Below are 24,669 nucleotides of genomic sequence, written 5' to 3' on the forward strand. Positions count from 1 at the left end.
CCGGATTACTATGGGAGGATGCTCCCATTGTTTAATCTATGACCTAAAGTCGGCGCAGCTGGCTATCGTGTTCGCGGCTACTAATAGATTACGAACGCCAAATTCAAATTTATAGTGGCACTCGTCGCATCCTCCCCTTCTTTTCCGAGGAGTTCGAAGGAAATTTGGTTAGCCATTAAGAGTGGTAGAATGAGTATGAGGAATGGCAGCTGGATAGAAGTGAATCAGCTGTAGGTAAATCGAGCCATATCTCCTAAACTAGAAAGCAGAGCTTGCTAAAATTTTCCAAAAAACTACCATGCAAAAGTCGGTGCAGAAACCGCGCCCATTCTCGTTGAACACCTCCACAGCCCTCAAGACGATTTCAATCCATAACTGGAAAGCAACGAAGAGCTATCTATCACCAATATGTCACATGCCTGCTATATACTTCTAACCCTTCCAACGTTAAGTTGGGCATCTCTAAAAGGTTTATTTAATTTATAGAAGAAAATCCAAGTTAAAGTATTCAGGATTCTGGAAACCGTGTTTGTCTGAGAATGACAACCTTCATTCAGTCCTTTCATCAGACTCGGATATCTTTCCCAAAAGAGGCCAAGTTGGAAAGAAGAAGTTAAAGATATATAATACTTATGCTGCTCATTAGAATATTTATTTTTTCGAAGCTGGCCATTATCCTAGTTCTGTTCCCCTTACTTCCCTCCCTCCTCCCGCAACGGGAGACAAGCCTGATACCAATAAGCGAAGCAACCGGACGCAGAAGGAAGTGGGAGTGAAAGGTCCCCAAGACCTCTATGGAAGAACATATATAATTATTTTTTTAATTTTTTTCAATATTAAAAATACAGGCAAGGTGGTGAAAAGATGATGTAGCTATTGGAAATTAAAATTCAAATTTAACCTATGAGGTCTCTAGTCATAGAGGCAAGGAGAAGTGAAGAATCGTTCTGCTAACACAGTTCTTTAAAATTGTCTAACCTATTAGTTTCTCAAGATTGTTTGGTGACATATGGCGAGCAATTTTCCCTAAATGGAGTGTTAAGATCGAGAAGGATCGGGCCAACAAACAATAACTACAATATAATAAAAACTTCTGTTGGCTCAGAGTTATGATAAGTTAATTGGCCAGGATAGAATTGGTAATAACCATTAATTTGTGGATAGGATAACCATTCTATATACCAAACACATAAAAATAAATATAAATATAACTGACCATTATATGGTCGTAAATTAACACGCATGCTCGAAAATACAAAGTAATATTTATTAACAAAACACCATACACGAACACTAAATTGCACAGAGATAAACGTTTATAGCGATAAATAAAGTTTGACTAACTGGCGTGTGTGCTTCGCTATAGCTTTAGCTTAGAATAGGAGATTACTTAGTTGATTAGTTGACTAAAAGGGAAATGTTAAATAATAACATTCCCAAACGGAAATTTTATGTTATTTAAAATGTTATGTTCGGTTCTTATAACATTTATCATTAAAGATTATGCTCTATTCCTAATTACCTTACGTTATAACTTAACAAAAAACAAATCGATAGGTGATAGATAGTTAAAGATGTGTTAATGAAGTGTGTTTGGGGTTGTGCATAGGAGGCAATGAGACTGTTGCTGCTCCCAATATTTATTACAGAAAAAATATATAAACAAATATCAATTCATGGAAAATGTAAATACTTCAAAAAAACAAACAAAAACTAAACGGCAGACATCATAACCTCCCATCCCCGATTAAGTGTATAGTAGACAGTTTATACCAAACACCAGGTAGAAGGAGGTGAACTCTTTAGTCAAATCCACCCCAGTGTCAGGCAGAGCCACCAATACGGGGTCCTAATGAAGAGTGGAAGAAGAAAATGAAATGTTATTTTGTAAGGTGTTATAAGAAAGAATAATGAAAATAAATCAAAATTAAACCTTATATCATAATGGCTTTTTCGGAATAGAGGATATCTTTAGTAACAGATCATTTTCGTGGAGTTGGGAGAATGCACTTTTTAATATGAGATACATGTGCTGACCTCACACACACATCTGGGGTTTTCTGGGTTTTTTTCATCTGGGAAATTTCTGGGTTTTTGGGTCACGCAAGGCAACTGTTACAGGGGATGTACAGCTTTCAGTTTCCAACGGTTTAGACCACATAGGCTGCAATTTGGCTAAGACGTGTTTGGGTGCACTACTCAGGTTAAATATTCAATAGATTACTTTATCACCCACTCTGAAGAGAACTTGAGATCGACGTTTATTATACTGTTTGGATACTTTATCCTTAGCACGGATCAGATTGTTTAGAGCTTTATTTCCATCTCGGTTCCATGGTTCTTGGTTCAGATTTAGATTCTAGAAGTTGGTCAAGATTCCATTTATTGTCCAAAGGAGTGCGGATAGTGTATCCCAAAAATATTTCAGAGGGTGATGTGCCAGTGCTCTCGTGTTTAGAAGAATTAAAGGCGGTTTGAAAAAATGTAGGTTTTTATCCCACTGAGTATTGTATTTGTGGTTGAAAATTCGCAAGGCAACCCCGATACTTTAGTTCACACGTTCAGCGTGCGAACTTTTCGGGTAATAAGGAGAAGTCCTAATGTGTTTAATCCCAAGCTCATCGCACATGTTTTTGAACTGATGAGATTTGAAACAACTGCCAGAATCAGAGGTAATAGATTGGGGAAACCCGAAGTAGGAAAACAGACCTCGTTTACTGTAGCATCTACTGTAATTAGAGCTGTTGAATTTTTAGTTGGGATCATAACTGAAAATTTGCTAAACGCGTCTACAATGGTTAGTAGCCATTGGTGACCACGTTTAGTTCTAGGGAGAGGACCAATAAAGTCAATCATGATCTTTTCAAAAGGTCTTCGTGCTAGATATGACGATAGATAACCGTATTTTGTGTTTGGGGCTTGCTTACAGAGCTGGCACTGTAAGCATGATTTAACCATGTTATTTATTGTTGTTGTAAGATCAGTACTAAATTTTCCTTTCAACCGATTTAGTGTTTTGGAGATTCAACTGGTGTTGTGTGATACATGGCAAATAGCAACAACAACACGCGGTATGCTCTGAGAAGGGCGTTATAAACTAACATTATCAATTATTACATAGATTGGAGGATGTTGTCCAGACTTCATTGACTGAATTATATTCTTTAATTCTGGGTCTAGGGCTTGATGTTCTCTTATATCTTGGAAGGCTTCTGGCAGATAGAAAATAATCAAACATTTTGAGATTGGATTTGCTTGTCGAGGGAAGGGGTTGAACTTATTTAATGTTGTTGGGGAGTTGTGGGGTCTTCCTCGTACAATCGAGAGAGGCAGTCTGCAACAACGTTCTCTTTGCCCTTAATGTGACTGACTTGAAATTTAAATGTGTTTATCTTAAATACTAGCACGTATTTAAGCACGACTAGCGTAAGCAACAGGTGCAAAGCTGCCATCCAAAGTTTCCTGGGACAAGACAACACCCACAGCCGTGCCGGAGGCATCGGTCTGCAACGTGAAGGGTTTTTCAAAGCCGGGTAGCCTCAATATAGGTGAAGATACTAAAATTGCTTTAAGGGTTTTGAATGTCTCCTCCTGAGAAGATCCCTGGAACGCCCGTCCTTTTCAAAGAATTTTAAGGTTCCGAAATCTGAGAAAAACTTTTAATAAATTTCGAGTAATATGAGCACATTCCCAGAAAACTAGAAAGTTGTTTTAAATTCTTTGGTGTTGGGTAGGAATCGATAGATTTAATTTTGCCTGAATTTAGACTGATTTTACCATTATGAAGTATTTGACCCAAGAATTCGATTTTAGGAGATGCAAAACCATTTTTTCAGAAATAACAGTCAGACCAGATCTCTAAGCCTGTCTGACACTATTTGAAAATTCTGTACAAGCTCGTTGAAACTGTTACTGAAGACAACTAGGCCATCAAAATAAACAAAAAGAAATTTTAATTTTATATCTCCAAAGACTTTGTCAAGTAGATTTGCCAAACTACCGGATGCTAAACCGAAGGGCAGATAGTTATACTCGTAACAACCTGTGCTTGTGACAAAAGCTATATTCTTTTTCTAATTATCATCAAGAGGAATTTGATTATAGGTGCTTACAAGGTCCAGCTGGGAAAAATGAGAAGCCTTTTTTAAATACTGGAATGCCTACTCCACCATTGGCATGCGAGTTTTCTCCAGCTCGCCAAATTCGAATCTTTAGTGACACTCGCCGCAACCTTAACAGTTGATTAGGTAGCGTAATACGTCCCACCTCACTATACAGCTTGTTTTGTCTTGGAGGAAGTCCCTATTCATTATCAGGTGATACTTTGTTGAAATATAATATAAAAAACCAGTTTGACAATCGAACTTAATATTGTTTGGAGTCCCCGTTCTCTCATATAGTCTCCAGGTGGTAACGTACCTCCTGATACCCTGATACCGTGGCCTTTGGTTACTTCCACAGTAGCAAATTATTCGATTGCGCAACACGTCCAGCTCCACTATATAGCATATTTATTGTCTTGGAGGAAGTAACTATTTATTATCAGGTAGTAATGTGGTGAGATATAATTAAAGAAATCTATTTTTTAACAATCAAACTAAATATTGTTTCCAGTCCCCGGTCTTTTATACAGGTTCTGGTAGTAAAGTACCTCCTGATACCCAGATACTGAGGTCTATGATAACCTCTACAGTAGAAATCGATTCAATTGTGTTGTTACGTCTCGCTCTCTTATTGCTGAGATTGTGGTGACGTCAGAGCTGACATCAATCTCCTGGCAGTGCCAAATACATCCTGATACCCTGATACTGTGGGCTACGGTAACATCTACAACGGTAATCGATTCAGTTACGTGTCACGTCCCGCTCTCTGATTGCGGCGATTGTAGTGATGTCACACATTCACAAGTAGAATTTATAGTACAGTGCTTCCATTGACTATATTTCTCTTTCCATTGTTCATAAGGCCTACACCTAAACTGAAATAGCTCTGATTTATAGGTGATCAAATTTTGGAAACACATTTTTGTAAGAAAAAGCAACGTAATGCACGCTAATTTTAGTCTATGAAAAACTTCAGTCCTAGATCCAACAATGCAATTTTAGTTTTGTTTGCGGACAAAACAAACACAGAGAAGCCCATATTTTAGCCAAAAACTTATTGCTAGGTTTTGGTTATTCAAGTATTACAATTATTGGAAAGAAAACAACTTATAAAACGTAACTGTAAGACATACAATCTATATTCAAACTGTATGCCTATGTAATACATAAGAAATGAAAGATTCATAAACCTGACTTTAATTAGGACTTCATACATTTTGAAATTTTTGTTTCAAAGTGTAGATAGACAAAAGTGAAGAAATTAAGTATACCTGGTATATTTTAGATATTTTATACAGCTAATAATACAATATTTTTACGTTGTAATATCACGTTGTAACGATCTACACGGACGCGTATAACGGTACTCAAAGTGTTAAAGTCCAAAAATAACAGGTTATCTTGGAAGCTGTATTTAAGGCACATGTATCTATTATATAATCTGTGTTTTTCTTCGATAACTCTTTTTGGATCAAAGTACATTGGTTATTAAAAACCAACTAGTCAGTTGTTTGTTTATGTTGCCGTTGTTTCTAGTGTTTGGTCTTGCTTCTTTACATCTTTGAATGTAGTGGAATTATAGAATAAATTTATCTGGTAGAACTGGTTTTTTGTTCTCAGTGGGTTGGATGAACCTATACGTTGGCACCCAAAATGTATAATGCTAATACAACATTCCACTGCCAAATTTCGAGCGTTATCTCGGATGGAATCGCTTGTTATACAGGGTGAGATAGACCACCCATCAGATATGTTTAACGGCTAAACCGAAAAACTACCTTCCCTATTTGAAAAAAAACTGCTATATTTAGACCCCAAAAAATTCGGGAAAATAATTGTTGAAGCAGAAATATACAATAAAATGACCATTTGGGGAGGGATTAGAGGTCACCTTCTTAAAGATTTCCGAATGTAGAGATAGGTCGAGCTTTGCCTTTATTTAAATTCTCTATTTTACACTGTTATTATATAAACTGAAATTAAATAACGATGCAATCTCATGTAACGTCTCCCTGTAGTTTCTTTTTTAAATGATTTATATGGTGAAAGGTCTCTAGCAATATTCTTAAATTAAATTATTACATGTCAGATTTATTACCAGTTGTTAAAAGAACAGTGTAATACTCCCGTTTATACGGAATTCATTCCGTTAATATTAAGGAGCAATTCATATTATAGGCAATATATTAGTACTCGATTTGACATGCTTTAAGATGCTGTGAATATTTTTTCAAATATTTAAGTCATTTACAAAGTGGATTTCGAACGAAATAGTAAGTGAATTTTTATCTGAAATCTTTGAAAGGTTTCATTGGTTACACCTGAACTAAACAGAGGTGTGCGTGCGCGAGTGTGTGTGTGTGTGGCAGTATGTGTAACAATGCTGGACCGTATGTATGTGCTACGGTGGACCATAGTTACCGTACATTGTAATGTCATACATCTGTTTAGGTCGTCGTGATTTACTTCAAGAGAAACCGGGTTATATCAGCAATTTACATACACAACGCAATTTGAATGTGCGTAATTGCAATGGAAATGTGTATGAAGTTCTTGTTCCTGTTACGTTTGCTCAACGTAAAAAAATGTATAATAGAGGTTAATTTGAGAAAATAAAAATAATATTTTGCACATTTTAAAGAATTATTTTTAATATCGTTGCGTTTAGATTCTTATGTTATCATTAGAGCTGAAATTTGTATCAACATTGACATAGATTTCTCTATTAAAAAATATTTAATTAGAAACATGATACTTTTTTCAAATACTTTTCTTGTATATAATTCATACGTGTTTATAGAAGTGACTACGAAGTTAATGAGAGGTCCTCCACTTCCAAAAAAAAAAAAATAGTAAAATTATGAAATCCTAAAAGAAAGCCAGGTTTATCAATTTGATCTGTTTAACGCATTACATAGGCATATAGTTTAAATATATAAGGTATATCTTACAATTACGTGTTGCAAAATTTTCTATATATAGTAATTGTAATACTTTGGTATAAAAAAACAAAGCAATAAGTTAGGCTTGGCCGAAAGATTGGCATTCGTGTGTTTATGTTTATGACCGAAAACAAAACAACCTCAGGATAAGGTTTTCAGGAGGCATTTGTTGCTACCAGACGACTCAGAATATACTTTATGAGGGAGCAGAAACTTAAAAGTTTATTTTAAACTAGATTTCAATGAAACACCATTTTTAATAGCCTAAATTGACATCAGTATATCAACAAATATTGGATTGTTATTGGCCCTGAGAAGATGAAAAGTTATGTCATAAAAAGCATTTTGATATAAAAATGCTAGAAAAAATTGCCAACAAAGGTGTTTTTAGTTATTCTATCTTCTTTACTACATGTATAATAAATTTATGTGTTAGGTTAGTTATTTACCTGAAGAAAAGATCAGACTGCAGATTTCGAAAAATATTGTTTTAGATTTATTGTATCACTGAATGGTGGCAAATATCGGGGAAAAAATACTTTTTCCTTCAGAAGCCTTTTACTGTTAATAATATTAAAATTTTTGGGTTCTAAATAAAAAAACACATTTGAATCATTTCACCAATCCATTTAAAATAACTTTCTGTGCGTTACATAACGTTCAATAGCATCACAGTATGGTGGGGAATCAGTTCACATTACGAAGTCGCTGTTTATTTATTAATGCTTTTATTAAAACGATTGCCTTTAGGAGATTGAAATAATTGTGTTCTATTAGAAGACAAGTATTTTTAAACATATTCAATATGTATATCATTAGCAGTCAATGGGTTTTGTTAGTAACTATTTTACCGTTTCGATAACAATGTAAATATAGATTGAACTAAAATTTGAAATAATTACTATTCCTTTAGTGACACGTGGGAGTCAAATAAATGCAAAATTTAAAGTTACATATGTAATCTTCCTCGAATTGTCTTACCATACGATACTTTCAGACTTTTATTATAAAATTGCCGTTTATATCAATGTTTTAGTGTGTTGCTACATGTGTTACAAAGCCCTACAAGTGGTTACATATTTAGCACAGATAATTACTATAAATCAATTACTTAAAAATTAATACTGAAAACAACTATCCACTATATCAGTGTATTGGAAAGTAAGTATAAACTGCCGGTTTTGACCTGTATTTTTCAGTCTAGACCGATGTATAGATTATATTTCCGTAGGCTTTTATCCTGCATACTGTTTTGGACCTTATAGTGATTATATGGTATTTCATGAAGGTGATATTAGTTGAAAATTCCCTAATAAATATTTTAGTAAGATTGTGAAACCTTCAAAGTATCGAGTAGAATTATAATTCGATACCGATAAAGTAAAGTTTTGTATAAAACACGCGCTGACTGTTTACCAAACAGGCAGTCTTATACATTTTTAGGTGAAATTGATATTTTGTGACCAGATTAAGTGACCTATTTCTTTGTGCATGAAACTTAGTTTCTCCAAGAGAACTATGATGCGCCATTGTTTGTCTGCGTACTGTATAAGGTCTGATAATATCTCAGTAGTAAATCTGGAGAACTAAATGAGCTTTACGTTCAAAAGTTTGCATGAAACCTAAGAGAAGCCTGCTGCGATTCTTGGGTAGATTACAATGAATAACGTGTCGGTGCACTGTTTGCTTTTGAACAAGTTTTTGAAAGACGAATTCTTAACTGAAATAGGAAACAATGCTTAGATCTCTCAAAAGTCTTGGATCTTGTAACTTCACCTAAGAGTTCTCTAATTTATCTCAACTTAAGTTAAACACCAATTAAACTTTTGTTCCGCTGAGTCGTCTCTAAGTTAACTTCCGTTCATTGGATGTTTGTTAAGAAAAATAGGCTCTATAATACTAGGTTTGATTACAGCTTATTCAGAAACCTACAGTATAATATATACAGTATTCCTATTCATTATTAAGCATAATTCAATTATGAAGTTTAATTACTATAATGAATCATTTTGTTAAGAACCGTCTTAATTAAAATTGTATTAACTAATTATGGTCCTTGTACTGTGAGAGTTGTGTGTATTGGTTCAATTTAAAAAAAACATTTATTTTGTATGTGATGGTTGAAAAGGCTTCTGTTACTTAGTTAAAAAGATTACAATCAATCTTTACTTAATAAATTATTTGTTATGTTAATAAACGATAATTAAAGCGACTAGTTAGGGTTTCACCTAAAATTTATGGATAATACTATATGATTCGTTAAATCCATAAAAATAATTAATTTATAAACATTTACAGTTATAATAAAAATGAATCAAATTTATTTAAGAAGAAAAACTTAGTAGTTTACAAACGGAGACTTATATTAAAATAAAAAATACCAAAAGTAAAGTTTACACATAAATTATTTAATTTGGCGACTTAAACAGTACAAATCAAAGTATATGTGAAATTTTGGCCAAGGCCTATATTTTACTTTTTTATATTTATAGTTTTGCTCGTATAGGAGTAAATACTGACTGGTTAGACAGAAACATGTTAAAATATAATAATGATTCTCCTAAATCAGACGACGGAGTATTTACATAGAACAGAATTTCTTGTTATCCGACTAGGGTGAATTGTTTGGCCATTTTGACATTAACGTTATTTGCGAAAGGAAATATTCTTGTACTAAGATATTTGCAGCTGTAATTTCTAGAGTTTACATGGTTTTCAATAAAATTACTTACTACAATATATAATGATGAATAGGAATATTTTGTTTGTGCCCGTATTCTTAAATCACTCTGTTTAAGTTTTCAATACAAATACAGTATGCATGTGCATGTGCATGTGCATGCTTTAACTGGTAAGTATGGAAACTGACGTTGAAAACTTTGAGTCCTTTCACTATTTTTCGGAAGGCGTCGAGAGATGATTGAAAATGATTCATTATGTCATGATTATGAAAATTGTACGAATACTTAGTTTTACTTACCATTGAATCCAGGGCTATCCATCATAACTCGATCATGAAACTATCTTTTCCACAGAAAGGTACCTACATTGACGAGGATTATAAATGCAGACTGTGCAGATCTTGATTGATTTTATACCAGTGTCATCATTTAAGAGGCAGGCAACATCTTTAATGTATGTGTTCCGTTAATTTGTAGTTATATTAGTTGCTGTAACTGTCTCTCTACAACTAACTTTGTTATTACAACCTATCATAGACTATCTCCGTTTCTGGTTTATAATATTCTATAAATTGTATTCTTCTCATTTTATTTATGATATAGTAATGTTTATAGATGTTTTACAGGGTATTTGAGTTGACCGGATTTTTAATTATTAATCTACAGGAAAATGCAAATCCTTACTAGTTATTATTTATGTAATTCCATTCACCCGTCATTAATCTAAATATTTTTAAATGGTGAATTGCCATTCATTGATATGGATAAATGTGAAACAATGTATTGACACATCTTATAATGGAAATAATTTAAACGAACACGTAAATTAAATTTAAACTGAAACTACTGCTTTTAAAACAAAATAATTCAATATCTTATTACTGTGAAATATCTGCTGAACCAATAAATTTTCATGAGATACCTGTATTTCCAAAAATACACCAGAACCAATTGTGTGCCCTCCCTCCGGCCATCTTATCACCATTATCACAATGTTTTCTTGCGTCTTCATTAATCTCCTATCTGCGATAATGAGAGAGTTAGTAGCTTTCTTTAGAAACGTTCTGTAGATGAATCCTGCTTTTTTATTATCCTTACTAAAAAGTGTTATAATTCGTTAAATTACATTTTACTGTCAACAAAAATTTAATTAAAACAGGTTTTAAAATATTATGTACTGCGTTTATAGCTAAAACAAAAATCAGACAACTGTTACAGTGGCTCTTCCTTGTACTTCCTTCCAGGTGTTTAAATCTGGAGTGAAGTATTTTAAATATATGAAACTAACAACGTGTATCTCTACATATATGGTCTACTTCGCTCCGTGAAGAGTCTGTCTGTCCTTATGTCATTACTTCTAATTATAAAACCTACTATCTAATTATGTTTTTACCTTATCTTGCACACGGTGTAAATGTAATTATGAGTTTGTTATTAGGACTAAAATAAAGCTGAAAAAGTATATTGCTAACGGTTTCAAAATATTAACCGTTTAAAGACTGATTGGAAATAAAGCAAAATTCTAGAAACACGACTACAAGAGAAAACGTTTTCAATATAAGTTAAAGATATTTTTTATAAATAAAAAAGTGTTGATATATGTTTTGTTTTACAAATGGATCATTAATAATTGAACAATTGCATGTTTACTACTTCCGTGCAATTTACTTTAACCAATAATTGACTGAATTAGATTTTACAAAAATTCTAAATTTCACATAAAGCTATCTTTTCGTTAATCTCTATATTATCGGGAATGTAGTTCTTCTAAGTTATTACTAGAGATAATAACGTTTGATTTTATTTCAATCGGTAAAATAAGGGTAATTTTATAAGTTTACCTAAATTATTGATTTTATATTCTATCTATTAATTTAAAATGTTCGATATTTTATGTTTAAAACTGCTGTAATATGGAATATTGCTAAATTTTAGGTAAATTTGACACTGAGGTAATAAAATAATTTAGTCTTAAATTTCACTATTGTACGTCTTGTACGTCGCTCTAAAGTCTTTACAAGGTACAACTACAGACGTACTTTGGCCTGTATGTCCGTCTGTAACGCTCCAGGCATCATATTATATTCACATAAAATAATATAAGGATAGTGAGTCCTTAGCCTCGTAAGTATTTATAATTTAAGGAACTTGATTTCAAATCATCAACTAGACCCAGACTGTGCTCCATATGTTGAAAAATGAAGACACATGGAATGGCAACGAGGAGATTTGTACATGACATTCTCCACAAAAATATAAAGGATGAGATGCTGAGGGGAGGCCTGTGAAAGCTGTGACAATATGCCCGTCTAAGTATGCTTACAAAGGCTAGACACTTCTGAAAGCATAAGGTAGTGGTTCCACCTTAGCAGAAGAAAGAAAATTGTGGTTTCTTAGTCGGTAAGAGACCGGCACATCCTAAAGTATGGGCGTCTGGGTGTCTATGAGGACTTTTCAATCCCCTGCGAACAGGAAAAAATATATTTACAACAAAATTGTGTTTATTTAAATATTCAAACAGTGGATAGGTTATAAACTACCATTATACTTTTCGTCTTGCATTATACTAGTTTTAATATTCCTATTAAATTCTGCAACATGGTGGGTTTACTGCGATATCTACATCTATTTTCGCTTGAATACTGCATAGACTAAAGCCATTTATAAACACATTCATAACATAAAAAACAGTACAGTATGTTCTTAACAAATCTCTGCTTCAGGCGTATGTTGTATGTTGAAGTCCAAATTCGTTGAACGAAAATGTGCTTCAAACCCGAATATCTATCACAAGATTTAACAAAAAAGCAAATTTTGTTTAATAATAAATGTATCTTAATATTAATAATAATATATAGTTTAAAGTTGTAATTATATGTAATAAAGTCTCTTTAAAACAATATCATACTGAGTTAAAATGTTTCTACAGTTTTAGGCACTGCGTGACATTATTTCAAAATATTTTACTTTACATTGTCAAAATAACTCCTGTCACTACCTCAGGGACTTATTTATTTTACATAAATTATGTTCATTGGGAGTATTTAGATTTTAATTAATCCAGAAAATGCATCATATATTATACAATTAGTCTCCCAAGAGGTGGAATAAGAAGTCTCCTATCCATAATATGATAAATTTGAAGAAAGTCTTTTATTTAATGACCATCCTTTGAACATAATATTTTGGTAAAGATAAATATGTTTTGTTTCTTATCATTTATGTTTTCGAAAAAATCCTACGATACATGTTTCAAACAATTACTGATAAGATATAATTACTCAATTTTTTCGTTTAATGTTAAACTCTTTAGTAATATATTTTCTGTTAAACATTCTCTTGAAAGTATGAAACAATAAAATAAACTCTGCGAGCTCTTGTATGGTTCGATATTGAAATAATTAAAGTGTGTAAATCATTTACGACCATCCTTTGAACATAATATTTTGGTAAAGATAGTAGAGTAACCCGGAGGATAGCCCCGCGCTCTGATTGGTCGAGAGCAGGTCACGTGATCCAAGATGGCGGCTAAGCCCCGCCCCCTGACGTCACTCCCCACACGCTGACGGGAAAAATTCCCTCGCACGCGGGAAAAAATGCGGGAAAAATCCCTCACGCGCGGGAAAAATTCCCTCAAATGCGGGAACAAAAAAAAAAGTGGCGGGAACTTTGAAAAATCAAATACTTACATAGAAAAAAAAAACTTGTTTATTTTAAAAATTTTAAGAAAAAAACAATGGCATCCTCCCGTGGATGATCACCCGACAGATTGGACAACGTAAGAGCCTATGGGCACATTGTGGGCACAGAGTGTGTCCACAAGGCCTCAACCCTACCGTCGGCAATCTGTCCATACAGACACAGCAGCGAACGTGCCTAGCCGGGGGCGACGGTTCCGGTTCCTCAGGGTCGATGTCGTAGGGATCCCTCAAGGCCGCCGACTCCATGCTCTCGCCGATGCCGATGAGCAGACCCTCCAACGACGAGCGCACTTCCCTCCAAAGCGCGTACGCTATCACGAGGCTCTGGTCACGGGGCGTCTCGTCGAGAAGATGGTCGACGAGCCAGAGCATATCCCTGAGCTCGGCCCTCAGGGTGGACATCGCAACCAACGCCCCCACAGTGCACGCCACGGGAGCGTGCGCCGGCGAAACAAATACTTGAAGGAAATGGTCCAGCACCAGTTCCCGTAACCTCTGCCGTGCCACATCTACTCCTGATGCAGCTGTAGGAGGCTGAAAAGCAAGTAAGGTATCACCACTACTACTAATACTACTTACTACTACTACTACTACCACTACTACCGGTGGACACTTACCCTTCTACAAGCGCCGGTTCGACCCGTTGAGGTAGAGGGTTGGGTCGAGTCGACATTGGGCCCAGCAGAGGACCGGGACGTCGAGGGGGCCGGGGCGACGGTCGCTACATTGGACCCACCAGAGGACCGGGACGTCGAGGGGGCCTGGGCCGGGGCGATACTTATCCTCGGGAGTCGCCGCGGCTGAGGAAGCGGCATCGTCTGGAGAGGGAGCCTGCGGGCTGCGGCCCGGGGCGGTGATGGAGACGGTGGTAGTGGCATACCCGTGATGGCAGCCTCCAACACTTCCCAGGGTCCCAGCAGAAGGTCCTCAACCGCTGTGTCATTGAGAGGCCTCTGCCTCGGCCTCGGTCCAAAAGCCCACGGGTCAGGAGACTGCAAAAAAAAAACAAACCGTAGGAAAATAGCAAAAAACACGAGACGGACAAAACAAGGAAGCCAATTGTACTTACACCGGGTATCAGGTTCTCCACGGTGGCATCCGAGTCATACTCCTGGAAAGAAAAAACTATTCAGCCCGTAACGCAAACAAACACGCATACAAACACAAAACCAACACAAGCGCACACGTACCTCCACACTGTCATCAGGGTCAGGCGACAATGGGGAGTCCTGTACCTCGGGGTGGGGATCGGGCCGGGGGTCATCGTCGTTGCCCTTCAAAAAACAAAAACAAATTGTACCCAATCGGAAAAACGGAATCTAATTATTAATTCTATAATAGTAATAATAACATTACCACCAATCGAGGGGCTTTCCGCGGAGGCGGTCCGTCGTCGTCACCAGCAACGAGGGGTGCTGCAACGACAAGAAGGCCCACCAGTATCAGCATCAAGCGAGTGTAGCCGACTCCGGGAGGAAGGCGTGCTCTGCAGAGAATCGCTATCAAGGCCGTAGACACAGTCATAACTCCCACGGAAAACGCCAACGCAAGGTGCCTGCAACTGTACATGATTGCACAATGCTGGATACATTCGCAGCAGTCGCTTATATGCAAGCGCAGCGTACCCCCCACCACACGTGCGTTTGTCCTTGTTGCAACGTGACCCAAGTTTCCACACCACCCAAGGGGTAGGGTCCCGGCGCGTTAGGAGATATTTTACGTGGCTCCTTCCCCAGTAGGCCTATCCACGTGTGTGTAAAGAGCCCCAACCATCGCTCTTTACGGTGGTAGCCACTCCATAACAAACTTGCTACCTCCCAACATATTTTTTTTTTTATTTTACAACTTTTGTATTTTTTTTTGTAATCCTTGCTAGTGTAACAAGCCGCTTTACTCGGAGAAGCCTTTCAATGCAACCCGTAAAACACTCGCAAAGAAACATTTTGTTTTTTAGTATATTTTTTACATCTCTTTTTTAGCAACTAGAGCGAGGCTCGTACCCCTGGACTTACGGAGGTTAGGCCTGCCATAGAGGTATCCAAACACACACACACACAACCGCCCCCGGACTTACGGAGTTTAGGCCAGCCGTAAGAGCAGTTGAAAACCCCAGGACTTACAGGTTTTACGCCAGCCTTAGGGGCTTGCCACTCACTCACCCCGCCCTAGAGCCTTTTTTAAAGCACAAGCATATGTACAGTCACTATTATGTTGAGGTAAAATACATTGAGCATCGGAAACAATAGCCTCCTTACTATCTACAATATTCCTATCAACTACGTTATCGTGAAAACGAGACAAAAATCGAACTTTTTCTAACCCCGTAGTATATACAGTAGCGAAGGGTTTACAGAGAGCGCGGACGATATCTTCGTCAAAAGGGATCCCTCCGTCATTCCAATTAATATGATGAAAGTGACGCACCAACCAACGGGCGGTTCTAGCCGCTTTTGAATCTAATTCGGTTACGCTGTACGGGGGTTTGAACACTATGTGTGAGCGAAACAGATGACTGACCACAACAAACTCCTTCACAATAAACCGGTTCTCATTATCCTTGAATGCATGAAACTCCACTATCGCTTCCATTTGGCCAACGTTTAAAAAGGTCAACTTCCTGGACCAGTCTGCAAAGTACGGGACTAGGGATGTCGTTATACTCCACGTCCTCCTCCTCCTCCTTCTCGCCAGCCAGCAGACACCGAACAACACTCTTAGCTGACACCTCGATGGAAAAGAGATCCCGTAGTGCGATGTAGACCGACGGGAGGTTGTTAACGAACTGAACCCACTCGGTCTTGTTAAGCGTTAAAGAACGTTCCCCGTCATAGAGATACGCATGCATTTGACCAAAGACGTTCGAAACCCTGACATCCTCCCCACTGTCCACCTTGATATTCAACCTCTGCGAGGTCTCCAAAGCCTGAGTTATACAGTTGAAATTCGGAGCAAACTGATTAAATACATCGTGCGACCAGTAAACGCTCCCCTTCTTACCATGGAATAGCACCCCGAGAGAATCGCCTCTGTCTTTAAACAACCCCACAATTACACACTTTGATAGATCGCTACCTAAAAAGTAAACCGACTTTAGGAAAATACCCGTTAACGAATTTATGCGTTCCTTACGCCTGGGAACCTTCGCAGGTTCCACGTCCATCACTGAAGCCTGCATGGTCCCGTCTGACCGTAACCCCTCACACTACCCCTTATATACCACCCAATTTAGACCAATCAGCGACGTGCTTATTTCGACCAATGGAAAGCAGCAAATTAACGAAGTAAGGGTTCCGTTTCCGCGTCTACCTCCTCTTCCTCCTCCTCCTCCTCTTCGTCAGAGTCAAAGTCTGAATCGTATTCTGAGGAAAACCTAACCCTAATTTGGTCGTAGTCCTTCACATCGTATATATCGGCATTGGAAGAAAACTTGTAGCAATTAATGTGGCCTTTTTTTAATAATTTCCCGTTTTTGTAAAAGTAAACAGTTACAAACGCTTCGACGCCCATTTTGAATGTCACCGAGTGGATGAGAGCTAATGAATTCCAGCACCCAATGAAGTCCAGGTCCCGTCTGACCGTAGCCCCTCACACTACTCCCTTATATACCCAATTTAGACCAATCAGCGACGTGCTTATTTTGACCAATAAGAGGGCTAGGAAATACGGTTAGATTTAAATTTTCTAATTGTAACGGACCTCGTATGTGTAATCGCTACAATACATGCAATACTCCAAACCATCATCAATAGTGTGTTGTAGATACGCCAACACGAAACCGTCAAAGGCGGGAAAATCCTTGACGTAAAATATTTTAGAGTGGAACAGATTCCACTCTTTCACATTAATGAGTAGTTGGCCAACAGAGCAACCCTCTTTCTTGAATATTACATTAGCAAAATCCTCAAGAACAGTCTCGTTGTATCCTTCGCTAACAGGTTCATATCTCTCAAATGTGATCCTAAATGCATCAAACTCTGGGAGTTTGCTTACATGGTAATCATCTCCGTAATCAGACTCACCCTCTTCCACATCTAACTTATTAGTGCTAACAGTTTCGTTATCTTTAAGCAGTCGAATAGTTACGGTACACTGTTTAGGCCACTCCCGGTCAGACATGATTGAGCTAATGAAGTCTAGCATCAGGAACCCTCAATTTATACAATTACCCCCACCCTAACAATACTGTGTTGCGTTATCACGGAAGGGTTCAAGTAGAGCCTGTAATCTCGAAAGAAACGGGTCGTACATACCAACTAACTGATCCAAAATCGTAATCGAACCCCCAATGTATGAATCCATATAGTAGCACTGACAAGTGTCAGGACCTGACGTAGCCTCGGGTCGTGACCACACGCATTCCTTGAAATGGTCGTAATTATAAGGGTCACTGGGTACTCTAACTGTAGGTCTAAATTGAGCAAAGAGTCTTCGCATACCCTCGACCATGCAGAGTAGTTCGGTCTTTAATTTTAGGTATCGGATCGCATCGAGCGAGTCAGGCTCGTTTAGAAAACTGTTTAGCTCCTCCATGACACAGAATGAGACACACGTACAAAATTCAGCTATTTATAAGAGTTCCCCCACCACCACCACCGCTCCTACATTATACGTTGTACCGAACCGGTGAGCACTGTGTACGCCATGTGAGAGTCATGCAGTAGGAGACAGTATGCAGCTGTGTTTGGCGGGAAATTCTCCTTAGCTTCAAATTCCAACCTAACATCTACAGGTCCCGACTTGATCGAATAGTTCTGCTTGGAACAATCAATCACGTACAGAGGCACATGAGATGTGAATGTTTTAAAGTCAACCAGCGGAGACCCTGGTTTTTGATAGTACGAACTTTGGAATCGTGTGTACATGTCGTAAAATATACAGAGATCGCTGTGGACATTGTCGTAAGGGTAGTACTGTGAATTCAGATAAAGTTTAACATTCGTAAGGGCACAACGGTCAAAAGTAGAGGCGTCCTTTCTTAGGTCGTTCTTTCTACCGGTCTGAAAGGCCAGCACCACGTACCGAGGCTTTTCAATTTGCGAACTCGTTTTTATTGTCCAGCTCTGTCGAGTCGTTTGCGGTAGTGAAGGATACTCGTGAAGTTCCCAGGACCGAAACGGTAGGTGAATCAAAGTATCTTTCTCAATCACGCGCAATAATTTTAATTTGTAACTATCTGACACTGTAACATGTGGTACACGCCACTCGAGCGATGTAATCTGAAAGTCGAGGTTTGACGCGTCCGGTGAGATAACGGCGTTGACATCCGTAGCTGACCTCAAGAGAACAAGCTCTTGCTTAACATTCGCAACAATTCTCTTGTAATCCTCGGCAAAACCCATCAAAAGTTTCAGAGGCACCGAATACGTAAATTCACCGGCCTCATTTGTCGTATTGGGACCGAGCCAGCACGCGTTTACGAGACACTTTTGCTCTTCATCCCTAATGGAGAGTAGTCCTTTTATAGTACTCGTTATACCTACATTTTTCGTCCTGTCAACCTCTATACCGCCTATCTCGTACCTTACATCGTCGAATAAAAATGCGATGGCATTGTTTATTAGTGAGATACTGGCCTCGCTCCCGTCAGCTTTCTTAGCACTCACTTTACCAGTGATGTGTATACTGCTTTCGAACGGTGCCGTAATTATATCCTGTTGACTTATCGGAATTCTGATTTCGTCGTTGTTCTTCAGAGTTGACGAGGCGTAAGGCTTATGAGAGTGAAACTCCCAACCTGTAACAACTTCATCATACTCTGCGGCCGACTCTATTGCCAGTAGCGCCATATTTGAACCCCAGTGACGCTAGAAACCGAATGTTTCGCGATGTTAACACTACCGTCTTCCGGTGTTTACTGGCCAATGCCTGAGCAGACACTTCTCTAAATACTAGACCCATTGCCGCTTCCTAATGTGCAAGCGTAACGAGACGGGTTCGTTTCTAAAGTTGATTAAATCGCCGTTTTGGTCTCTGAGAGAGACCTCTATATTGTTCACTCTGCGGGCGTTCACCGGTAAATAGATGACAGTGCTCGGTTTCTCAAATATTTTATACCCGGGAGCCACATCGGGGTAGAACTCGTGCAACACGTGTCCTTCCATACCGTTTTGAAAGGAACCGCGTGCAATGTTGCACTCGACACGTATCGTGTTTACCGCCATAATACTGACGGGGAGGTCGGACATGTGGGTCTTATGAGGCTCCAGTTCCTTAGCGGTGAAACCAAGTACTGAGGCTACCGAATTCGGCTTTTCAAAATGTATCGCTTCACTGCACGATACTTCGGACTTTAGCGTGCTATTGTTTGCCTTAAGACTGAACGTCACACTTCCGTCAATGTGCGACTTGATATATTCTTCTATGTTTTTAATTTCATACGACCCCTCGTCTATCACTATTTCTTTGTCGACTCCGTAGTGGAACATGTCATTCACACCTCTTTCAATGTTTGGTATCGTATAGTACGTCGAGAGATCAATTAGACCAATCTCGTACTCTCCATCGCTCAAATCCATTGGTGGAAAGACCTCGCAAGATACGTGCGGAGCAGCTCCGTTAAGTGAAAACATTACGCGCCAGAAACTTTAAACACAAGTGACCGCAGACTACTGAGTCCTCAGACTGTTTACGCTCATAGTTATACTGTACGCTCACCCCTGATCCAAAGTAGGATACGAGTTCTATCGGCGGTCTCAGATTTCCAAAGCTGTCAAAGTAGTACACTCTGTCTCCGAGTTTCTTATAACAGACCCAGTGCGTACCTTCACCGTGGGAACTGTCCAGGTTAACTATGGCCGACTCGTACTGTCGCGGGGTCTTGGGCAGTGTGTCCCTCATGTAGACACCTCGAAAGTTTGGAATATTGAGTAACCTCGCATAACGGATCAATTCGTGGTTTGTTAGAGGTTTTATCGGTATCGAGATTGTTGTTTTTTTTACAATACCTCTTCTTTTTTCTAACCCCACCACCACCTCCCCTCTTTGGATACGGTTTCAGGTAGAGCCCTCTGCCCTTAGGTTTACCCCTCCCTCGCTTTGTCTTTGGTTTTTTCTTTCTCCCACCCCCAAACGCTGTTTTAGCTTTCATTGCTGCCGTCACTGCTAAGGCCGCGGCCCTTTCTCCTACACTAGCGTCTCCCGATTTCACCCTTTGCCAAGCTCTTTCGGCCAATTCCTTGTCGGCCTCTCGCCGGTGTTCTAAATCCGTGTATTTCGAGTACGCTATATCGTGGAGCTTACAGGCAGAATCGAGTTTGTTAATACCCCTATCACCCCTTGCCAATCTCACCCCTAATCTCGTACCTGGCCCACAGTACTGATAGCCGCCGGGAAGGTGTAATTCGACAGGTAACGCGTCAACAGCACGGTTTATTATGGTGCCTACAGCGGGCAGTGCGTTGTTCAGTACGCTGGTCACTATACCTCTACCCCGCTTGACAGCTCGTTTCACTCTGTTTGAATTACGTTTGTGGTTCGCCATTTATATACCGTATCACTTTATACAACTGTTTGAGTAGCGATTCACGCACACAAGTAATCTGCAGTACGTCGAAGATGTCCGCCTCGGATTTTGTGACAGTACCGGTAAACTCGTCAAACTCCAGCACGTAACTGTCTGTTATAAAATAAATACGACCGTTTTTATATCTGAAACCTCCCTTTATGGACCCTGGAACACCGGGGAGTACGCTTGAAGTCATCCCAAACATGGTGCCTGTGAGGGTGCATTCGTTCAACTCTACAACAAACTTGTCATCGACGAAGACGTAGGTTTTACCCGTATTACTGTTTAACGCTGCATTGACTTTCTTAACTCTGGTATGTACGATTATGCTAATGGGTCTTTGATTGGACAGTCTAAGTGACGGGTAATCTATAACGTATAGAGTTCTGTCTACGATCATGACTACGTCCCCGTTCGGTCTCTGGTACACGGCCGAAACGTTAGTAAAGTCTGACGGTAAGAAAGTCAACCACTCTGTAATTATCATAGGATTGGTAAACTCTTCACGCGTTCTATGGGCTTCGTTCAGGCTTAGTATCCAAACGTATTTACCGTAAAACGCGTATAGTCTGTTTCTCACTACTAAGAACGTGTTGAGTTTGTGTCTTAAATTACAAATGTCCAAATCTGTAGGTGTAGGCGTAGGCGTGACCTCTATTGGTCTATTGGTAACCGATGTTGTCGTCGTAGTTGATGTTGTTGTTGTGGATGGTGTTGTAGATGTTGTAGTGGATGTTGAGGTGGAGGGGGTCGGTGGTCCGTAAATATACTGTATTGCCATTTGATCATCTCTGTCTAAATCATATTGGTAAAGATTTGAAATACCATGTGGTACAAAATAAAAAGGATACATTATAGACGACGAAAGTGATGAATGTTGCAAGCCTAGAGCGTGTCCAATTTCGTGTAATAGAACCAAAAAGAAGGAAACTTTTCCGGGCGCAGGTAGATCCATTGTATAATCCCAATCTTCTTCACCGTCCATATGAACATCTGTCTGGTTCATCCCCAATATAGGGAGAAAGGCGTGACCCACTAATCCACCCCTACCATCAAACACTCTACTGCAATTTTTCCGTAGATAATACGAAAGATGTTTCCTGGGAGTGATACTTAAATTGATTGTGGGACTTATAGGGTCCCGCCGGAAGGTCAGGTTGGAATGTCTTCAGAATAGGGCGAACGCATCCCGACATAGTTGGTCATACTGATAATTACTACCGTACATAAACCAGGTAATATCGTTTTTCCGCCATCCGTAGTTTGGGTTTGCAGTGAAAGACGCTATTAACTCGTCTGAATTGTCGCATCTGGGGTGGTTCATTAAGTTAGTCGTCTCCTCATTTACATATCCGGTCACATTCAAGCCGAACGTCTCTTGAAACCTAACGATCGCCTGTGTAATGTCTGTGGATAGCTCTGAGGTATTAGTATCGAGATAGCCGTATCTCTCCAAGTACAGCAAAGTTTTATTAGCAGCAATCAGAGGAGCTACACATAGAATAAATACCAAGACCCGCATCTCGCCAGGTTCTAAAGTAAACTGACGGTAAAAATGTCAGCAACTCACATATAAATAAAACCATCACGGTTTCGATCTAACCCTGCTCACTGGATCTCTAAAGTATGGGTTGACAATGTTGAAGCTGATCCACTCGTCTTTATCGGTTAAGTGTATAGCGTCCAGCGTCGGAGCCAGTAGTTTGTACATACCGTAATAGACTTCGCTCAGTACTCTCACTAGGTAATTCATGGACACCGCGTCACTCATTTCGGTAGGATCTCCCAGATTAGTGACTTTACCGGTTTGTGCGTTCCAATTTCGCCCCGCTCTGTTCATGGCGTGTTTTTGAAAGTATTTCAGATTAACAGCTTCGCCCTCGTATAGAGGCTCTTCTATCTCGCTCAGACGCAAACGTCCAAAACTCCAGTAGCCGTCTTTCATCTGAGGTAGAAGTGATAGTGCCCTATCTACATATCGTTTAGTCGTAGCGTCCGTAGGCTCGACTGGCCATCCAACCATGCAGAGTCTGAAATTATCGAATGTAACGGTAGAATCTGTAATACTCTTGATAGGTGTAAGGGTACGTAGTTGTGACAGAGTCACAGCATCGCCCAGTCCCTCACCATCGCTCAAGTTGATTATTCTTCTCTTTTTAGCGTCTATTATCTCAGTATCGAACTTTAGTGTTCTTTTGTTTAGCGTTCGCAAGTTGACGGCGTCCGCTTCGTTCGTGGGGTCAGCTACGTTAGGTAGTCTATTATTTCTGGCATCGAGTTTATTCGCATTTAGTGTCTTGAGCATAGACCGGGTCATATCTGTTTTGGTGTCTTTTAATTTCTTGTCCAAGGTCTGCAGGTTTACCCCGTCGCCAGCGAGAAGAGGATCAGCCATCTGTCCGAGTCTTTTGTTATCACATTCCCAGACGTTACCATCACTACTTCTTTTTAGAGTGTTCGTTTTAAGATATTTTAGCGTCACTGCATCTGTATCCCCAGCGGGATCACCTATCATGCGCAATCTGTAGTTGTCAAACCTGTAATATTTGCTGTCCGTGTCCTTATAGGGCACCTCACTAGCAAGACGGCGAAGAGTCAGAGCATCGGTCCAGAGTATAGCATCACCTATGTTGCTAATCCTGTTACCTTTAGCGTCCATCACATTTTTCTTGGATACAAGCGAAACGTCAGACACAGTCTTGAGGACTGCGCTATCCACATTATTTTTCAAGGTCTGCAAGTTTACAACGTCTAGACTCTGCTGCGCATCGGCCACGTTACATAACCGTTTGCCTTTGATATCGTAGTTGCCGTCGACTGTGAGACTGAATCCTTGTCCAGGCGGACCTCTCTTACCGGCCTCACTACCGGTGCGACCAAACTTGTCCACGCTCATTTCGAAACTGTACATTACGGGGTTTTGTCTATACATTTATACCAGAGCTCTGTATCTGGCGTTACCACTACCGCTTATGAGTTTTAGCTCCCTCAGCTCTTCTACGATGTTAATAATCTCGTTTTTATGCCCCGTATTACCGGCCTCAGCGGAGCTTACCAACACTCTTAGCCTCTCACACAATTCATTCGGGTCGTCATAGTACACAGGGTCAGGACGTGACAGGTCCTTGAATCCCTTACCAGTGTGTGTTTTGGGGAATAACTTTGAAATTACGAGCTCATATTTTGTGGAGTTGTTACGGTTTATGTTGCTTTTATAATTGTAACCTCTTTTGTGCGCCTGTGTCCGCTTCATTATATCCCTGTAAGCGTGTAAATCGTTTTTCGTCGTACTCTTCCTTGAGTGGTGCACGTTTGAAGAGCAATTCATAAAGACCCTTTGTAGGCGTGTAGTGTACGTCATCTATGACTATACTGCCGTCATTATCGAAGGTTAACGGTTTGTTCCCGACCATTAGTGTACTGTTTTCGTAGCGTGGACCGTATATGGAATCAATCTTTTCTATTGCTGGGAATGTCCTTCATTAGTGCCTTCATGTACTTGACAGTCAACGCGTTCTGGAATGAATCTTTGACCCACTGTGAGGCCTCCAGCTGACCTTCGGCCGTGGAGAGGGCCGTGCTTACGTCGGGTACTGTGGTTTCCAGCACTTTATTGTGTACAGCTGGTACTGTCGGAGAAGACGTTACGGGTGGAGAAAACTTGGTTGGTTCGTCTTTTATACCGTCCTCGTCATGCTCTTCTTTTGGTTACCCTTTAATATCGGGGTCCTTGGTTTG

At 39.3% G+C, this 24,669-nt stretch overlaps 2 protein-coding genes across 2 annotated transcripts; both read right to left on the minus strand.

Annotated features, from left to right (window-relative positions):
* Window positions 1-13,421: 13,421 nt before the first annotated feature.
* Window positions 13,422-14,631, minus strand: LOC124368374. The gene is made up of 3 exons (XM_046825659.1): window positions 14,602-14,631; window positions 14,045-14,419; window positions 13,422-13,961 (listed from the first exon to the last, which is right to left on the minus strand). The coding sequence occupies exons 1-3, from the start codon at window positions 14,629-14,631 to the stop codon at window positions 13,449-13,451; spliced, it is 918 nt and encodes a 305-aa protein (XP_046681615.1). The 3' UTR covers window positions 13,422-13,448.
* A 3,394-nt stretch (window positions 14,632-18,025) lies between these two features.
* LOC124368375 lies at window positions 18,026-19,213 on the minus strand. The gene has a single exon (XM_046825661.1). The coding sequence runs from the start codon at window positions 19,211-19,213 to the stop codon at window positions 18,026-18,028; it is 1,188 nt and encodes a 395-aa protein (XP_046681617.1).
* Between the last annotated feature and the right edge of the window lie 5,456 nt (window positions 19,214-24,669).

Source organism: Homalodisca vitripennis, chromosome 8 (genome assembly GCF_021130785.1).
Source record: "Homalodisca vitripennis isolate AUS2020 chromosome 8, UT_GWSS_2.1, whole genome shotgun sequence".
NCBI classification, from domain to species: domain Eukaryota; kingdom Metazoa; phylum Arthropoda; class Insecta; order Hemiptera; family Cicadellidae; genus Homalodisca; species Homalodisca vitripennis.